At 39.0% G+C, this 19,843-nt stretch overlaps 1 protein-coding gene across 2 annotated transcripts; it reads right to left on the reverse strand.

The window, feature by feature from the left end:
* Window positions 1-2,260: 2,260 nt before the first annotated feature.
* LOC117328695 lies at window positions 2,261-15,775 on the reverse strand. 2 transcript variants are annotated; one of them, XM_033886183.1, is made up of 5 exons: window positions 15,628-15,775; window positions 14,701-14,791; window positions 4,939-5,069; window positions 4,599-4,760; window positions 2,261-3,977 (listed from the first exon to the last, which is right to left on the reverse strand). In XM_033886183.1, the coding sequence occupies exons 1-5, from the start codon at window positions 15,701-15,703 to the stop codon at window positions 3,757-3,759; spliced, it is 681 nt and encodes a 226-aa protein (XP_033742074.1). In that variant the 5' UTR covers window positions 15,704-15,775; the 3' UTR covers window positions 2,261-3,756. The 2 variants fall into 2 exon arrangements, 1 of the variants encoding a protein (XP_033742074.1); XR_004533010.1 differs by lacking the exons at window positions 14,701-14,791; window positions 15,628-15,775 and adding an exon at window positions 12,107-12,129.
* Between the last annotated feature and the right edge of the window lie 4,068 nt (window positions 15,776-19,843).

The following is a 19,843-nucleotide window of genomic DNA, read 5'->3' on the forward strand; positions in this document are numbered from 1 at the left end:
TATCTAACCTGCCATTATCATTTACTGTTACTGAACCAAGGGAATTATTCTTAGCGAGACCAGGTGTCTAGTCAAGATGTAAAACTGAGAGCAGATATCGGCAATCCTCTGGCCTCATGTCGGAGCCCCCTCGGCAATCGTCAGCTCTCTAGTCGAGCTGTACAGCTGAGAACACTCTCGGCGATCTTGTGGTATCTAGTCGGGCTGTAAAGCCGTTAGCTTTCTCGGCGATCGTCAGGTCAGTGACCCTGTTGAGGTCACCAATACTTGAGACGTTAGAGTCCAGTGACTATTCGGTAAACATAGATACACGTGTTTTATGTCGTGAACTACATGTAACAATGACTTTTTATTCTGGTATTGCTTTAACCATGGGCATGTGAATAAATGTATTGTGTAACAAGAACACCAGAAAAATACTCACCGAACAAAATACAGCTAAAGGGTTAGCTGACCACTTACGAGGGATGATTGATATGTTGTGAGCCTCGTATTGAAGGAGGTGCTCAAGGATGTTCTAATTAAGTCCTACTATTCTCTGACTATATAGGGCCGTGTACCCAAGGACTGGTCTCATTTGATTAGTTAAGTAAACAAGAAAAAAAGCGGCTTTTAAAAAATGGGCAAAATCGGTGAAAGAGAAGTGATTCAATATCTGCATAAAAAGGTTTAACACCTAAGGATATCCATAATGATATGGTAGCAACACTAGGGAAAGATGCCCTTCATATGCTACAGTGAAACGGTTGGTGGCGGAATTTATGCGCCGACATAGCCCTGAGGATGACCCCGTCCTGGTTGCAACTCCCGAAATGGTCAATAAAGATCATGATATTGTTATGACTGACATACGAGTCACAGAAAGATATATAGCCAGTAGAGTTGGCATTTCATAGGAAAGAGTACATTCCATTCCGACCTAGGATCTTGCAATGACAAAGCTTTCGGCCCGATGGATACCAAGACTTCTGACAGTTGATCAGAAGCACACCAGGCGCACATTATCGCGTGCTAATCTTAACCTTTTTGAGGAAGATCCTGCCAGCTTTCTTCAGAGATTCATCACTATGGATAAAACAAGGGTCCATCACTTTACCCCTCTGCGGCAGTTACAGGAAACTACGATAAACTGTCATTGTCATGACTGACGTCATACATGCAGTGAGTGACTTTCTAAACAGCCAAGAAAAAGAGTTCTATAAAAGAGGCATTGGGGCCCTTAAACACCGCTGAAAAAAGTGTATAGATACTGAAGGGGGTTATGTTGAAAATAATAAAATATGTCCGGCAAAATTAAAATCCTTAAATATGAGGCTCACAACATATCAATCAGCCCTCGTATTAGGGTAAAGAATACTCTAAAAATGTTAATAGCAACAGAACTGACGTTAAAATATCAATATTCTACTGTAACGTTATATTGTAGATCAGATACTAATGACGGAGAAGGTAGATTTTATCAAACTTATGGAATATTATTATTTGTCACGTAATTCTGAAAATGTAACTTTTATCTAAAAAAAAATGTAGTCTACAGATTTGTGTATCCCCACATGACGTTGACATGTAAAACTAGCATGATTTGTTTCTTGAGACCAGTCGCTTCACTAGTTCGTTTTAAAATGTTGTTGTATACAGTCAGACCGTTTGAGATTGTGTATTGTCACGACAGCCTTTGTGACTTTTCATTTCCAGTAATTCTGAATTTAACTAGAATTCAAAATGTTATTAGATAACATAGCATTAGAATATCTTAGGATACAGTATGAATTAGTGAGAAGAAAGTTCGGCTTTCTGGTATAGGATTACATTTTCTCTTACCCTGGACAGGGATATCCGCAGTTTTACCGGGGTGAGATTTTCTTATCTCACCCTAGGCAGAGACCTATATACTAGCGCCCCATTTAGAATATATTCTTAGAGGAATTGCTCCATAAAAGCATGGTTAACATAAAAGTGAAATCCAATCCCTATATTTACACTTACGGATGTTGTTTCTATGTCTTTGTGATTACAATATTTTTTCTTTGTAAATAAAAAAAAATCATATAAAAGTCGGACACAGTGGGAGGAGTCAATTATTAGAACAGCCAATGGTGACGCTTCACAACAAATTGAGACTTTTTTTCCGCGGTAAAAAATAGTTCTGTTTTTTATTATGATATTAACATAAATAACAAAAATATTTTGATAGATTATCATATTTAATATTGTCAAACATGTTATTTTTATACATTTAACAATGGTAAACAAAGCGTGTTGTTTTATTTTAAGAAACATTTCATCACGCGTTCATCGAGAGTAACAGAAAACAGACCGCGACCGAAGCACTCGCTACCCGCTCAGCCGCTGACACGTGTGATCAGTGAGGAGTTTACAGTTTTCCGAAGTTAAATGTGCACCCGTGGAATACGCTGTTTGTCATCAACCCAGAGTTTAAATAGCTGGAAGTGTTAGATATGGATGTTTGACTCTGTGATGCCGTTGTTAGTCCAACATCCAAAGACTCCCGAAAGGAACGGCATGTTTTGACGGTTGATCGCACACAGTTACAGGAGGGCAAAGGGCCGGCGGCTCGGAACGACAGCTATCTACTCGTGGACCACTGGTACAGGCAACCGATGATACAGTTAAGTTTTCAAATTAAAAAATAACCCGTTGTAACTTAAATTGTAAATGTAAACAAAGTCATGTACTTGGCGAAAGTAGTTCCCGTACCCTGTCATATTTTCATACGCAAGTTCAAAGGTCAATGTTTCCATGCAAGAATGGTAAACAAATCGGTCTGGTATTGTTATATAGTGACAAAACTTTGCAAATGTGTAAATATATACGTTTGGATTTCGTTCACACTATGATTGGAAAACTGGGTAAGAGAAAAATAATCATTCACCCTTTTTGGGTTGAGATCCCCCTATCTTGCCCCAAAAGGGATGAAAGATTATATTAATTTCACCCTAGGGAAACGACAAGCTACACGTGCTCTTTGAACGTGCTCTTGTTCTCGATAGGGTTACGTCACTATGACCTGACCCGGAACTACTTTTACGAGGTCACACATATGCATATGTTCGTCTGCTTGTTTACCAGTGTCAATTGTTCTTTTTGAATGATAAATATCAGTATTATTCACAAAAGAAATTAATTATCAGAGTTAACCGAGTGTTTGGTGTTCTTTTTGACAAGCTTATCGGAACTATATATTGTATGAAATCAACATCTTAAGGAGTAAAGCGTCTGCTGCAGCTTTATCACAGCAGTCATCCGCCGTCCACGTGTTGTTGTTTACATGCGTTTGGATCTGGTTCACACTACGTTTAATGTAACACTCGTATATCTGTTCTAAAACTATATAACAAACCAACATTTTCCCGGTCTTGATCTCGTTCAATTTTGAAACAGTTCAAATTATGGATACTCGTCACATCTTCTGGTAAGTTATTGTACACAACTGCAGCTCGTAGCAAAAAGCTTTCCATTACTGCATATTAGTTGGGGTAAAATTTCAGAGAATTCCCACTGTTTCTGGATCGCTGTGCAACGTCCTTCCATAATCTCAAGTATTAAGTGACTTTAGGTGTCTCAATGAGTAACAATGCTTAAAAAAGCGCCTTAACATTGTAAGAGGAATGTTTTGAAGACAAATGATTAACTGTGGAGTTCAGGGCTATTTTCAGATATCCGCATTTTTTGCCAAAAACTCTTGCGGTTAAGCTATTTTTGCCATATTTTCATCATTTTACTTTAGACCTTATATCAAATATCACCTGTCATCTGTACTGTCAACATGAACAGAACCTCGCTGTTTGTTACGTCATGTAATGAAGAAGTTTTTCTTGGATGAATGAGCTTGTCGATATTTCGCAAGGCAGTGGTGATTGTTATATATGATGCGAGTAAAATAATCGAACATCCGAAAAGTCCAAACAAAGTGAAGTGGATCCAGGTCAAGACCACAGGTTTAACTGGTATCGGCGCTGTAACAGACAATATACCGTGTATATATATATGTGTACACATTAAAATAAATAAATATTCGTTATTATCTTTGTATTCCGCTATCAAATGAACATGAATAAACACTTCAAAAAATAAACAGATATTCGTGTTCTACATTCTTGATGCAAAATGAAGTCAAATACAATCAATCAATCAATCAATCAATCAATCAATCAATCAATCAATTAATCAATCAATCAATCAATCAAAATCAATCAATCAAAATCAACCAATCAATCAATCAATCAATCAAAATCAATCCATCAATCAATCAATCAATCAATCAATCGAAACCAATCAATCAATCAATCAATCAATCAAAATCAATCAATAATCAATCAATCGAAACCAATCAATCAATCAAAATCAATCAATCAATCAATCAACCGAAACCAATCAATCAATCAAAATCAATCAATTAATCAATAAATAAATCAATCAATCAATCAAAATTAATCAATCAATCAAAACCAATCAATCAATCAAGCAATCAATCAATCATGTAACGCATGACAAATAGATCATAAACGGCTATTGAGTGCAGATTTAGATCCGAGATGAGACTTGGTGACGTCCCAGAGTCGTTGTCGATGACTTACGTTTGGATTTAGCCCAGTACTCGATTCTGAAGCCAGGGTTTGAGTGATGTCTGGCGCTCGAGGTAAAGACCACGTGAGATGTCCGGTGGACAGTTGTAAGAATGTTCCTAGGGAACTTATATCCGCACCAGGAGTCTAACTCCGGGAACCAGTCGTTAGGACCTGTAACGGAGTGAAGTGAGAGTGTATGTTTGTGACCTATATTGACCATGGTCTGTCGCAGCCTGCAGACACGTATTTCAAACAGAACCCTTTTTACAACAGGCATTCAAATAATGAAATAAAAATCAAGCGAAAAATGCAATTAACGGAAAAACAATAACTCAAATGATCGGCTTACCGTTATATATAACAATAGCTTCTTCGTAACATGGTGTGGCATCCCTGATCCGACAGTCGAGCACCTTAAACTGAATCACTCCGTAAGGGATAGATGTATTGGCAGTAAGGTACCACTCATACGTCAGTACACTGTAACAATGAAAAATGACTCATACGTCAATACACTGTAACAATGAAACATGACTCATACGTCAGTACACTGTAACATGACTCATACGTCAATAAACTGTAACAATAAAACATGACTCATACGTCAATACACTGTAACATGACTCATATGTCAGTACACTGTCACATGACTCATACATCAGTACACTGTCACATGACTCATACATCAGTACACTGTCACATGACTCATACGCCAGTACACTGTCACATGACTCATACGTCAGTACACTGTCACATGACTCATACGTCAGTACACTGTAACAAGAAAACATGACTCATACGTCAGTACACTGTCACATGACTCATACATCAGTACACTGTAACATAACTCATAGACTCAGTACACTGTAACAAAGAAAAATGACTCATACGTCAATACACTGTAACAATGAAACATGACTCATACGTCAGTACACTGTCACATGACTCATACATCAGTACACTGTCACATGACTCATACGTCAGTACACTGTCACATGACTCATACATCAGTACACTGTCACATGACTCATACGTCAGTACACTGTCACATGACTCATACATCAGTACACTGTAACATGACTCATACGTCAGTACACTGTCACATGACTCATACATCAGTACACTGTAACATGACTCATACGTCAGTACACTGTCACATGACTCATACATCAGTACACTGTAACATAACTCATAGGTCAGTACACTGTAACATAACTCATACGTCAGTACACTGTAACATGACTCAAACGTCAGTACACTGTAACATGACTCATACGTCAGTACACTGTAACATGACTCATACGTCAGTACACTGTAACATGACTCATACGTCAGTACACTGTAACAACTCATACGTCAGTACACTGTAACATGACTCATACGTCAGTACACTGTAACATGACTCATACGTCAGTACAATGTAACAATGAAACATGAATCAAACGTCAATACACAGTAACATGACTCATACGTCAGTACACTGTAACATGACTCATACGTCAGTACACTGTAACATGACTCATACGTCAGTACACTGTAACATGACTCATACGTCAGTACACTGTAACATAACTCATACGTCAGTACACTGTAACATGACTCATAGGTCAGTACACTGTAACATGACTCATACGTCAGTACACTGTAACATGACTCATACGTCAGTACACTGTAACATGACTCATACGTCAGTACACTGTAACATGACTCATACGTCAGTACACTGTAACATGACTCATACGTCAGTACACTGTCACATGACTCATACGTCAATACACTGTAACATAACTCATACGTCAGTACACTGTCACATGACTCATACGTCAGTACACTGTAACATGACTCATACGTTAGTACACTGTAACATGACTCATACGTCAGTACACCGTAACATGACTCATACGTCAGTACACTGTGACATAACTGATACGTCAGTACACTGTAACATGACTCATACGTCAGTACACTGTAACATGACTCATACGTCAGTAAACTGTAACAATAAAACATGACTCATACGTCAGTACACTGTAACATGACTCATAAGTCAGTACACTGTTACATGACTCATACGTCAGTACACTGTTACATGACTCATACGTCAGTACACTGTAACATGACTCATACGTCAGTACACTGTAACATGACTCATACGTCAGTACACTGTAACATGTCTCATACACATGTACGTCAGTACACTGTAACAAGAAAACATGACTCATACGTCAGTACACTGTCACATGACTCATACGTCAGTACACTGTCACATGACTCATACATCAGTACACTGTAACATAACTCATAGGTCAGTACACTGTATTATGACTCATACGTCAGGACACTGTAACATGACTCAAACGTCAGTACACTGTAACATGACTCATACGTCAGTACACTGTCATATGACTCATACGTCAGTACACTGTAACATAACTCATACGTCAGTACACTGTAACATGACTCATACGTCAGTACACTGTAACATGACTCATACGTCAGTACACTGTCACATGACTCATACGTCAGTATACTGTAACATAACTCATACGTTAGTACACTGTAACATGACTCATACGTCAGTACACTGTAACATGACTCATACGTCAGTACACTGTAACATAACTCATACGTCAGTACACTGTGACATGACTCATACGCCAGTACACTGTAACATGACTCATATGTCAGTACAATGTAACAATGAAACATGAATCAAACGTCAATACACTGTAACATGACTCATACGTCAGTACACTGTAACATGACTCATACGTCAGTACACTGTAACATGACTCATACGTTAGTACACTGTAACATGACTCATACGTCAGTACACTGTAACATAACTCATACGTCAGTACACTGTAACATGACTCATAGGTCAGTACACTGTAACATGACTCATAGGTCAGTACACTGTAACATGACTCATACGTCAGTACACTGTAACATGACTCATACGTCAGTACACTGTAACATGACTCATACGTCAGTACACTGTAACATGACTCATACGTCAGTACACTGTCACATGACTCATACGTCAATACACTGTAACATAACTCATACGTCAGTACACTGTCACATGACTCATACGTCAGTACACTGTAACATGACTCATACGTTAGTACACTGTAACATGACTCATACGTCAGTACACCGTAACATGACTCATACGTCAGTACACTGTGACATAACTGATACGTCAGTACACTGTAACATGACTCATACGTCAGTACACTGTAACATGACTCATACGTCAGTAAACTGTAACAATAAAACATGACTCATACGTCAGTACACTGCAACATGACTCATAAGTCAGTACACTGTTACATGACTCATACGTCAGTACACTGTTACATGACTCATACGTCAGTACACTGTAACATGACTCATACGTCAGTACACTGTAACATGACTCATACGTCATTACACTGTAACATGTCTCATACACATGTACGTCAGTACACTGTAACAACAAAACATGACTCATACGTCAGTACACTGTCACATGACTCATACGTCAGTACACTGTCACATGACTCATACATCAGTACACTGTAACATAACTCATAGGTCAGTACACTGTAACATGACTCATACGTCAGTACACTGTAACATGACTCAAACGTCAGTACACTGTAACATGACTCATACGTCAGTACACTGTCATATGACTCATACGTCAGTACACTGTTACATAACTCATACGTCAGTACACTGTAACATGACTCATACGTCAGTACACTGTAACATGACTCATACGTCAGTACACTGTAACATGACTCATACGTCAGTACACTGTAACAGACTCATACGTCAGTACACTGTAACATAACTCATACGTCAGTACACTGTAACATGACTCATACGTCAGTACACTGTAACATGACTCATACGTCAGTACACTGTAACATAACTCATACGTCAGTACACTGTAACATAACTCATACGTTAGTACACTGTAACATGACTCATACGTCAGTACACTGTAACATGACTCATACGTCAGTACACTGTAACATGACTCATACGTCAGTACACTGTAACATAACTCATACGTCAGTACACTGTAACATGACTCATACGTCAGTACACTGTAACATGACTCATACGTCAGTACACTGTAACATAACTCATACGTCAGTACACTGTAACATGACTCATACGTCAGTACACTGTAACATGACTCATATGTCAGTACAATGTAACAATGAAACATGAATCAAACGTCAATACACTGTAACATGACTCATACGTCAGTACACTGTAACATGACTCATACGTCAGTACACTGTAACATGACTCATACGTCAGTATACTGTAACATAACTCATACATCAGTACACTGTAACATGACTCATACGTCAGTACACTGTAACATGACTCATACGTCAGTACACTGTAACATGACTCATACGTCAGTACACTGTAACATGACTCATACGTCAGTACACTGTAACATGACTCATACATCAATACACTGTAACATGACTCATACGTCAATACACTGTAACATGACTCATACGTCAGTACACTGTAACATGACTCATACGTCAGTACACTGTAACATGACTCATACGTCAGTACACTGTAACATGACTCATACATCAATACACTGTAACATGACTCATACGTCAGTACACTGTAACATGACTCATACGTCAGTACACTGTAACATGACTCATACGTCAGTACACTGTAACATAACTCATACGTCAGTACACTGTAACATGACTCATAGGTCAGTACACTGTAACATGACTCATACGTCAGTACACTGTAACATGACTCATACGTCAGTACACTGTCACATGACTCATACGTCAGTACACTGTAACATGACTCATACGTTAGTACACTGTAACATGACTCATACGTCAGTACACCGTAACATGACTCATACGTCAGTACACTGTGACATAACTGATACGTCAGTACACTGTAACATGACTCATACGTCAGTACACTGTAACATGACTCATACGTCAGTACACTGTGACATAACTGATACGTCAGTACACTGTGACATGACTCATACGTCATTACACTGTAACATGACTCATACGTCAGTACACTGTAACATGACTCATACGTCAGTACACTGTAACATGACTCATACGTCAGTACACTGTCACATGACTCATACGTCATTACACTGTAACATGTCTCATACGTCAGTACACTGTAACAAGAAAACATGACTCATTCGTCAGTACACTGTAACATGACTCATACATCAGTACACTGTCACATGACTCTTACGTCAGTACACTGTAACATGACTCATACATCAATACACTGTAACATGACTCATACGTCAGTACACTGTCACATGACTCATACGTCAGTACACTGTAACATAACTCATACGTCAGTACACTGTAACATAACTCATACGTCAGTACACTGTAACAAGAAAACATGACTCATACGTCAGTACACTGTAACATGACTCATACGTCAGTACACTGTAACATGACTGATACATCAATACACTGTAACATGACTCATACATCAGTACACTGTCACATGACTCATACGTCAGTACACTGTAACATGACTCATACATCAGTACACTGTCACATGACTCATACGTCATTACACTGTAACATGTCTCATACGTCAGTACACTGTAACATGACTCATACGTCATTACACTGTAACATGTCTCATACGTCATTACACTGTAACATGTCTCATACACATGTACGTCAGTACACTGTAACAAGAAAACATGACTCATACGTCAGTACACTGTAACATGACTCATACTTCAGTACACTGTAACATGACTCATACGTCAGTACACTGTAACATGACTCATACGTCAGTACACTGTAACATAACTCATACGTCAGTACACTGTAACATGACTCATATGTCAGTACACTGTAACATGACTCATATGTCAGTACACTGTAACATGACTCATACGTCAATACACTGTAACATGACTCATATGTCAGTACACTGTAACATGACTCATACGTCAGTACACTGTTACATGACTCATACGTCAGTACACTGTAATATGACCCATACGTCAATACACTGTAACATGACTCATACGTCAGTACACTGTAACATGACTCATACGTCAATACACTGTAACATGACTCATATGTCAGTACACTGTAACATGACTCATACGTTAGTATACCGTAACATGACTCACACGTCAGTACACTGTAACATAACTCATACGTCAGTACACTGTAACATGACTCATACGTCAGTACACTGTAACATGACTCATACGTCAGTACACTGTCATATGACCCATACGTCATTACACTGTAACATGACTCGTACGTCAGTATACCGTAACATGACTCACACGTCAGTACACTGTTTTATGACTCATACGTCAGTACACCGTAACATGAATCACACGTCAGTACACCGTAACATAACCTATACGTCAGTACACTTAAGGATTGAATCTTGATTTGGTCGATTTCATGGGGTCATGAATTGAGTTGCTCTTGAGACAATTTTAATGAACTGCGATGCAGCTCATGTTGAATTTGTCTCAAGAGCAACTCAATTCATGACCCCATGAAATCAACCAAATCTAGATTCAATCCTTATATTTCAATTGTTTTTTTTTCGAATAAAATGTCGGTCTAGATATTAATATCTTGTAGCTTGTGCAATTCTAAATGCGAAAAGCCCGAGGAGTTCGGGATTGTGCATGTCTAGTCGGTCGAGTAAAATAGTACGCTATTTTAGGATTGAAAAACAGTATAACTTTGTCAAAATAAAAGTATTTAGCATACCTGGTCTTTCATAAAATACAAGAATACATTATAAATTTGATAATTTTAATAATTATTCGATGCTTATAACAGCAATGTAGAAAAAGTTAAATCGTTCCGCGGAAGGATTTTAACCAAGTATTCATACGCACTGATCAGTGTTAATCTGGTCAAATTCATGAGCAAATGAAACAGATTAAGTTTGGTAGTTTCATTGAGTCAAACTTGAGTAGAAATTGAAATATTGTAACATGACTCATACGTCAGTACACTGTCACATGACTCGTACGTCAGTACACTGTAACATGACTCATACGTCAGTAACTGTCACATGACTCATACGTCAGTACACTGTCACATGACTCATACGTCAGTACACTGTCACATGATCTTTTACCGGAGACTTAGTTGCTGTTTGTAAACGGTATTGGTTACGGGATTGATGAGTCCATTTTTCCTTCATTAAGACAGGAGTTTACGATAGTTTACAGTAATGACTCTCGTATGAGATTATACCCGATGTCCTTTCGTTATATCATCTGTTACAATTAACTAGTTTCCATAAATGAACAATTTAAAGTATGACTTTTTTCGTCAAGAATAATTAGATTTTTAACAACGCTTTCTTGCACGTGTTAAAGTCCCGCGCATACCCAGTGTTCCGCTTACGCGCGGTGATCTTCAAAATAAAGGAGGACCTTATTGTGGTTTCGCACGGCTGTTTGGTATCTAAACTCGGACAAGGATACTCACTTTCCGTACGGCTGTGGGTAGTTTGGTATCTAAACTCGGACAAGGATACTCACTTTCCGTACGGCTGTGGGTAGTTTGGTATCTAAACTCGGACAAGGATACTCACTTTCCGTACGGCTGTGGGTAGTTTGGTACCTAAACTCGGACAAGGATACTCACTTTCCGTACGGCTGTGGGTAGTTTGGTATCTAAACTCGGACAAGGATACTCACTTTCCGTACGGCTGTGGGTAGTTTGGTATCTAAACTCGGACAAGGATACTCACTTTCCGTACGGCTGTGGGTAGTTTGGTATCTAAACTCGGACAAGGATACTCACTTTCCGTACGGTTGTGGATAGTTGGTATCTAAACTCGGACATGGATACCCACTTTCCGTACGGCTGTGGGTAGTTTGGTATCTAAACTCGGACAAGGATACTCACTTTCCGTACGGTTGTGGATAGTTGGTATCTAAACTCGGACATGGATACCCACTTTCCGTACGGCTGTGGGTAGTTTGGTATGTAAACTCGGACAAGGATACTCACTTTCTGTACGGCTGTGGGTAGTTTGGTATCTAAGCTCGGACAAGGATACTCACTTTCCGTACGGCTGTGGGTAGTTTGGTATCTAAACTCGGACAAGGATATTCACTTTCCGTACGGCTGTGGGTAGTTTGGTATCTAAACTCGGACAAGGATACTCACTTTCCGTACGGCTGTGAGTAGTTTGGTATCTAAACTCGGACAAGGATACTCACTTTCCGTACGGCTGTGGGTAGTTTGGTACCTAAACTCGGACAAGGATACTCACTTTCCGTACGGCTGTGAGTAGTTTGGTACCTAAACTCGGACAAGGATACTCACTTTCCGTACGGCTGTGGGTAGTTTGGTATCTAAACTCGGACAAGGATACTCACTTTCCGTACGGCTGTGGGTAGTTTGGTATCTAAACTCGGACAAGGATACACACTTTCCGTACGGCTGTGGGTAGTTTGGTATCTAAACTTGGACAAGGATACTCACTTTCCGTACGGCTGTGGGTAGTTTGGTATCTAAACTCGGACAAGGATACTCACTTTCCGTACGGCTGTGGGTAGTTTGATATCTAAACTCGGACATGGATACTCACTTTCCGTACGGCTGTGGGTAGTTTGGTATCTAAACTCGGACAAGGATACTCACTTTCCGTACGGCTGTGGGTAGTTTGGTATCTAAACTCGGACAAGGATACTCACTTTCCGTATGGCTGTGAGTAGTTTGGTACCTAAACTCGGACAAGGATATTCACTTTCCGTACGGCTGTGGGTGTGTTGGTATCTAAACTCGGACAAGGATACTCACTTTCCGTACGGCTGTGAGTAGTTTGGTACCTAAACTCGGACAAGGATATTCACTTTCCGTACGGCTGTGGGTAGTTTGGTATCTAAACTCGGACAAGGATACTCACTTTCCGTACGACTGAGGGTAGTTTTGTATCTAAACTCGGACAAGGATACTCACTTTCCGTACGGCTGTGGGTAGTTTGGTATCTAAACTCGGACAAGGATACTCATTTTCCGTACGGCTGTGGGTAGTTTGGTATCTAAACTCGGACAAGGATACTCACTTTCCGTACGGCTGTGGGTAGTTTGGTATCTAAACACGGACAAGGATACTCACTTTCCGTACGGCTGTGGGTAGTTTGGTATCTAAACACGGACAAGGATACTCACTTTCCGTACGGCTGTGTGTAGTTTGGTATCTAAACTCGGACAAGGATACTCACTTTCCGTACGGCTGTGGGTAGTTTGGTATCTAAACACGGACAAGGATACTCACTTTCCGTACGGCTGTGGGTAGTTTGGTATCTAAACACGGACAAGGATACTCACTTTCCGTACGGCTGTGGGTAGTTTGGTATCTAAACTCGGACAAGGATACTCACTTTCCGTACGGCTGTGTGTAGTTTGGTATCTAAACACGGACAAGGATACTCACTTTCCGTACGGCTGTGTGTAGTTTGGTATCTAAACTCGGACAAGGATACTCACTTTCCGTACGGCTGTGTGTAGTTTGGTATCTAAACACGGACAAGGATACTCACTTTCCGTACGGCTGTGGGTAGTTTGGTATCTAAACACGGACAAGGATACTCACTTTCCGTACGGCTGTGGGTAGTTTGGTATCTAAACTCGGACAAGGATACTCACTTTCCGTACGGCTGTGGGTAGTTTGGTACCTAAACTCGGACAAGGATACTCACTTTCTGTACGGCTGTGGGTAGTTTGGTACCTAAACTCGGACAAGGATACTCACTTCCGTACGGCTGTGGGTAGATTGGTATCTAAACTCGGACATGGATACTCACTTTCCTTACGGCTGTAGGTAGTTTGGTATCTAAACTCGGACAAGGATACTCACTTTCCGTACGGCTGTGGGTAGTTTGGTACCTAAACTCGGACAAGGATACTCACTTTCCGTACGGCTGTGAGTAGTTTAGTATCTAAACTCGGACAAGGATACTCACTTTCCGTACGGCTGTGGGTAGTTTGGTACCTAAACTCGGACAAGGATACTCACTTTCCGTATGGCTGTGGGTAGTTTGGTACCTAAACTCGGACAAGGATACTCACTTTCCGTACGGCTGTGGGTAGTTCGGTGATGTTAAATACTGTTTTTCGGTTCCAACCGTTATGGTAAACTTGACTGTCTGACGACCAGCATCTATAAAAAATAGGGTGTATTTAGATGACAAAAGATCAGATCACATGATGTAAGTTTATATAAACACAGCTAAGTAGTGAATGGTATGTACCTCTTGGTTGATCTGACATACATGTATATCTTTATCGATGTCCAGCTACTGTGTATAAAAAAAATACTGTAACAGTGTTTTTTCAGAATATCAACATTTATATTTTATCATGGTTAAGATTATTTATCCCCGATATTAAACGATGTTTCATATAAATGTGTTATTCTTTGTAACTACTGTATATACTTGTACGATGTAATTGTGATATATGACACTTAAATACACAAAATTGATTGATTGATTGATTGATTGTATTCACAGACAGGTAATTGTTTATTCCTATTTTATCTAACATCAACAACTTAATTAGTATTGTTCTCCGTATCACGCGCATTCCCGTGTGAAAATTATGCTGAAATATTACTGGATACATTTGTACCTACATTATGTATAATAATATATATATACTCATATGTTTATCAAACAAAAAGTTCAGTAAAATACTCGGCGTACAGTTTATACTGTCAGTGTCATGCGCAATGACATGTATATCATCAGTGTATATGTTTTATTTGTCCGATTTCCAAAATGAGAAAAATCCATAACTATTAAGATTTCAACTAAACTTTAAGTATTAAACGTATGAGGTAAATATGTGCATATTTTAGATAAATATTCAAACATATTTTTACTTCATACGTAATACAAGTTATCTTGTTTATCGAATAATCGTTTGGAACAGATCTGTATTTGGAACTGTTTTGTCAATATTTCCAGACATTACCAAGGTTGATATCTGACTTACCACAGGACAGCATCATCCCAAACCAAGTCAGGAGAATGGTCAGAAGATCCGCCATATTTCTCACTAAAGGTAACATTTTACCTCAGTAAACCACACTTTATTTATACAACATATACCCAACAGATTATCGTTATAATCCTGCACTAAAAAGTCTTCGTAATTAAAACCGTTAATCGGATCAAAGGATTATCGACAGTGCCGTGTCCTGTTTTTACCTGTCCACCACACAGGTACCACGTAATTAACACGTCACACCTAGCAGTCGTCCTATCGTCCAGGTGTTAGTAATGAATTCTATATTGTTGACATTTCTTTATTACCGATTCTTTATCCTACAAAGTAACATTTGCAATACGATTTATATACGAGAAAAGTTAATTAGCCATGGCCGACGGAATCAGAGTTGGGGTATAGGTAAACAAATAAACAGCAATTTACCTGATAATAGATTTATTTACAAAGGTAAATGGAAATACGACAGCTTAGTACGAACATACAATGTGATTTGATCATTTGTTTTTAAACGTCACGTACAGCAAGGCCGTTCCTAAATGTTCAGATTGATCTAACCAAAGCATTACTGTTGAATATTCTCTCTCAAGATAAATTTTCAACAGTTTATAATCGACATTTTGATTCGACATCTAGAACTGCCCTTTCTTCATTTCAGCCAGTCACTTTAAATCTTGGTAAGTTTGATAATCATGACTTATAGTCCCTTTTAGCGTCAAAACCATAGGTTGTCACCGCTTTAACACGCTTTAAATTAATTCACTACTGTGGTGTCTATGGTGACAGATTTGCACAAACATGCAAAACTGTAAGGCTTGTCATCATTCTGTTGACTTAGGCCATTTTGCAATAAAAATATAATATAAAGATGAATTTTGAAAGAAAAGAAAACTAATGTTAGACTGAATAGCCTCTTATTTACAAAATATCCGCAGGCATACACATGGGGCCAGGTTCAATTCCCACCGGTAGACCAAATTTATTTCTCGCTCTCTCTTTTTTTCAAATACATTTTTTATTATAAATCTATCTATATTTTTAGAAGAGGTATATATATTCAGGTATATGTTTATAATTATTATAATTCATATTTGCTCTGTATGTAAATGGTCTCTTAACTCAAACAACGGTAAGACTAAGCTTTACAGTAACCTAACGATATATTTAGTACTATCTTATCGTAACTCATTTGCAAATATGATTTTATAATTATTTCAATATCATAAATAGAGATGTGTGTATCTGATATGTACGTCTCTAGTATATTGTACACCCCGTCGTGACTGGTATATTGTACACCCCGTCGTGACTGGTATATTGTACACTCCGTCGTGACTGGTATATTGTACACCCCGTCGTGACTGGTATATTGTACACCCCGTCGAGACTGGTATATTGTACACCCCGTCGAGACTGGTATATTGTACACCCCGTCGAGACTGGTATATTGTACACCCCGTCGTGACTGGTATATTGTACACCCCGTCGTGACTGGTATATTGTACACCCCGTCGAGACTGGTATATTGTACATCCCGTCGAGACTGGTATATTGTACACCCCGTCGAGACTGGTATATTGTACACCCCGTCGAGACTGGTATATTGTACATCCCGTCGAGACTGGTATATTGTACACCCCGTCGAGACTGGTATATTGTACACCCCGTCGAGACTGGTATATTGTACACCCCGTCGTGACTGGTATATTTTACACCCCGTCGAGACTGGTATATTGTACACCCCGTCGTGACTGGTATATTGTACACCCCGTCGTGACTGGTATATTGTACACCCCGTCGTGACTGGTATATTGTACACTCCGTCGTGACTGGTGGGTGTTACACTGCGTGTTAGGTGTGGTGACAATATACCTAACATTACATTAGTTCATATCATCATCTCGATAGCCCTACTGACCCGAGAGGCCTACTGGCCAGGAGGGCCTACTGACCCGAGAGGCCTACTGACCAGGAGGGCCTACTGACCCGAGAGGCCTACTGACCGATAGGCCTACTGACCGATAGGCCTACTGACCCGAGAGGCCTACTGACCGATAGGCCTACTGACCCGATAGGCCTACTGACCGATAGGCCTACTGACCCGATAGGCCTACTGACCGATAGGCCTACTGACCCGATAGGCCTACTGACCGATAGGCCTACTGACCCGATAGGCCTACTGACCGATAGGCCTACTGACCGATAGGCCTACTGACCCGAGAGGCCTACTGACCCGAGAGGCCTACTGACCCGAGAGGCCTACTGACCAGGAGGGCCTCTACATGGTTGGCAGTTAGCGATTTTATTTTACCCTCAAGCAGATTAATTCCATTCTGTTTCTTTAACTTCTCGTTCAGACGAGAGTTAAGTGTGATTTGTATTGTTTGTTTATATTTATCTCACATTCGTATATACGTACTCATTCCGTTTCACAGTCCTATGCAATACACCGCAAATGTAAATATATTGTTATAAATAGTAGCGCCGGTTAACAACGTAAAACACGTATTGTGACGATCTTAACAAACTGATCAAATATCCCTAAAAATGTAATTATCAAGCTACGAGATTAAAGCACTTCTGCTATAGTTTTACCGTGATTCAGGTCCATTTCAATTCCCCCCACTTTTATTCTAGGTTTACACTTTAGCCTAGCATCACTGACTGGTCCCAGATGGACGAAATAGCTGTATGACCCAGGGCTATATTCATTAATCGGCACATTTCTATAAATTACTAATTTCATGTTAAAATGTGCCATCCCCTCTGCTTTTTCTACAACAGTTTACGATATTTACCATTAATGTCAATCTACATGTATACTTACCTTAACATAACGTCTCCAAAGTATGACACCTACTTCATAGCTTTGATAATTACTTAGATGCTGTCACACAATTGTAATTTTGTTAAATAGAACAAATTGAAACATAATTATATTAATGATGTAAATATGTACAAAGATCAATACAGAGAGTTCACATTTGTATTGAGTAAGCAGTTACTGGTTAAAGGGAGATAATAACTTTATCCTACAACTGGTGCTGCTATTGTAGGATTATTCTGTATTTCTAGGAATTCAATGGGGACCCGAACTTTTGACCTTTAGTCTCCATATAACGTAAACAAACCCATATCACACTACATATCGTAAATTATAAAATCAAATCAAACTATTGAAACTAATATTTTCATTGCATCGATGAACAGTTAGAATATAAGATTTTGCTGTGAAATTTTTTACCAATCAGAGCGAACTTTTGTATTATCCTTCTTGAAACTTGACAATTTTTCTAATCGAAGCGAAGATAGATATATTGGTTATTTTTCTGTATTTCTGACTAGTTTTTGACAAAATACTCACATGACGTTAGCTATCCATGCACAGATTCTCCAATAGCAGCAGAAAACGCCTAAATTGATCAGTCCTTTCAAAATGGCGCCGTCAATTTGACGTAGAACCTGGCAGATATGCGCGAATTAAACTACAGAGCCAAACTCAATGACATTAATAATTCTCTAAAACAATCGAAGAAAAGTGTGTTAGGTAAAATTACTGTGAAAAAGTCACACTAGACGATAAGTTTTTGAAAGAATTGGAGAACACTTTTTTTCAAATTTGTATGGAACTCTTAGAGATAGAGTTACCAGGAATCAAATTGTACAGGACTACAAAGATGGTGGATGTAGAATGACACATATTAATCCCTGAAATTAACCTGGATACACCGAATTGTCAACTCTAATGCCAGGTGGAGAACATTATTGATACATGTGTGTGGCAGGGATATAAACAAGATGTTAGTCTTCGGGGATAAACATCATATACATCTCTCAGGGAAATATAAAAATCCATTCTGGAAAGAAGTCTTTTTAACATATGTGGACTACACATGCATATTGGACACAATGAGGTCACACGTAAATATAAAAATCCATTCTGGAAAGAAGTCTTTTTAACATATGTGGACTACACATGCATATTGGACACAATGAGGTCACACGTAAATATAAAAATCCATTCTGGAAAGAAGTCTTTTTAACATATGTGGACTACACATGAATATTGGACACATTGAGGTCAAGGCATGTGACTTAATGAAAATGTCAATCCTGTATCAAAGTAGATACTGCTCCAGTTTATTTTACCAAACCTGGTTTGATAAAGGAGTAAGACGTCTGTTATACTTGATTTGTAAAATTG

This window comes from Pecten maximus, chromosome 6, assembly GCF_902652985.1.
Source record: "Pecten maximus chromosome 6, xPecMax1.1, whole genome shotgun sequence".
NCBI classification, from domain to species: domain Eukaryota; kingdom Metazoa; phylum Mollusca; class Bivalvia; order Pectinida; family Pectinidae; genus Pecten; species Pecten maximus.

Excerpts from the sequence above, each read along its gene's own strand:
- LOC117328695 (XM_033886183.1), bottom strand. The coding sequence starts at position 15,703 with ATGTTACCTTTAGTGAGAAATATGGCGGATCTTCTGACCATTCTCCTG. Across the intron at positions 5,070-14,700 it reads TACCCACAGCCGTACGGAAA|TGTACTGACGTATGAGTGGT; the intron begins GTGAGTATCCTT and ends TCATTGTTACAG. Across the intron at positions 4,761-4,938 it reads AGCTATTGTTATATATAACG|GTCCTAACGACTGGTTCCCG; the intron begins GTAAGCCGATCA and ends ACTCCGTTACAG.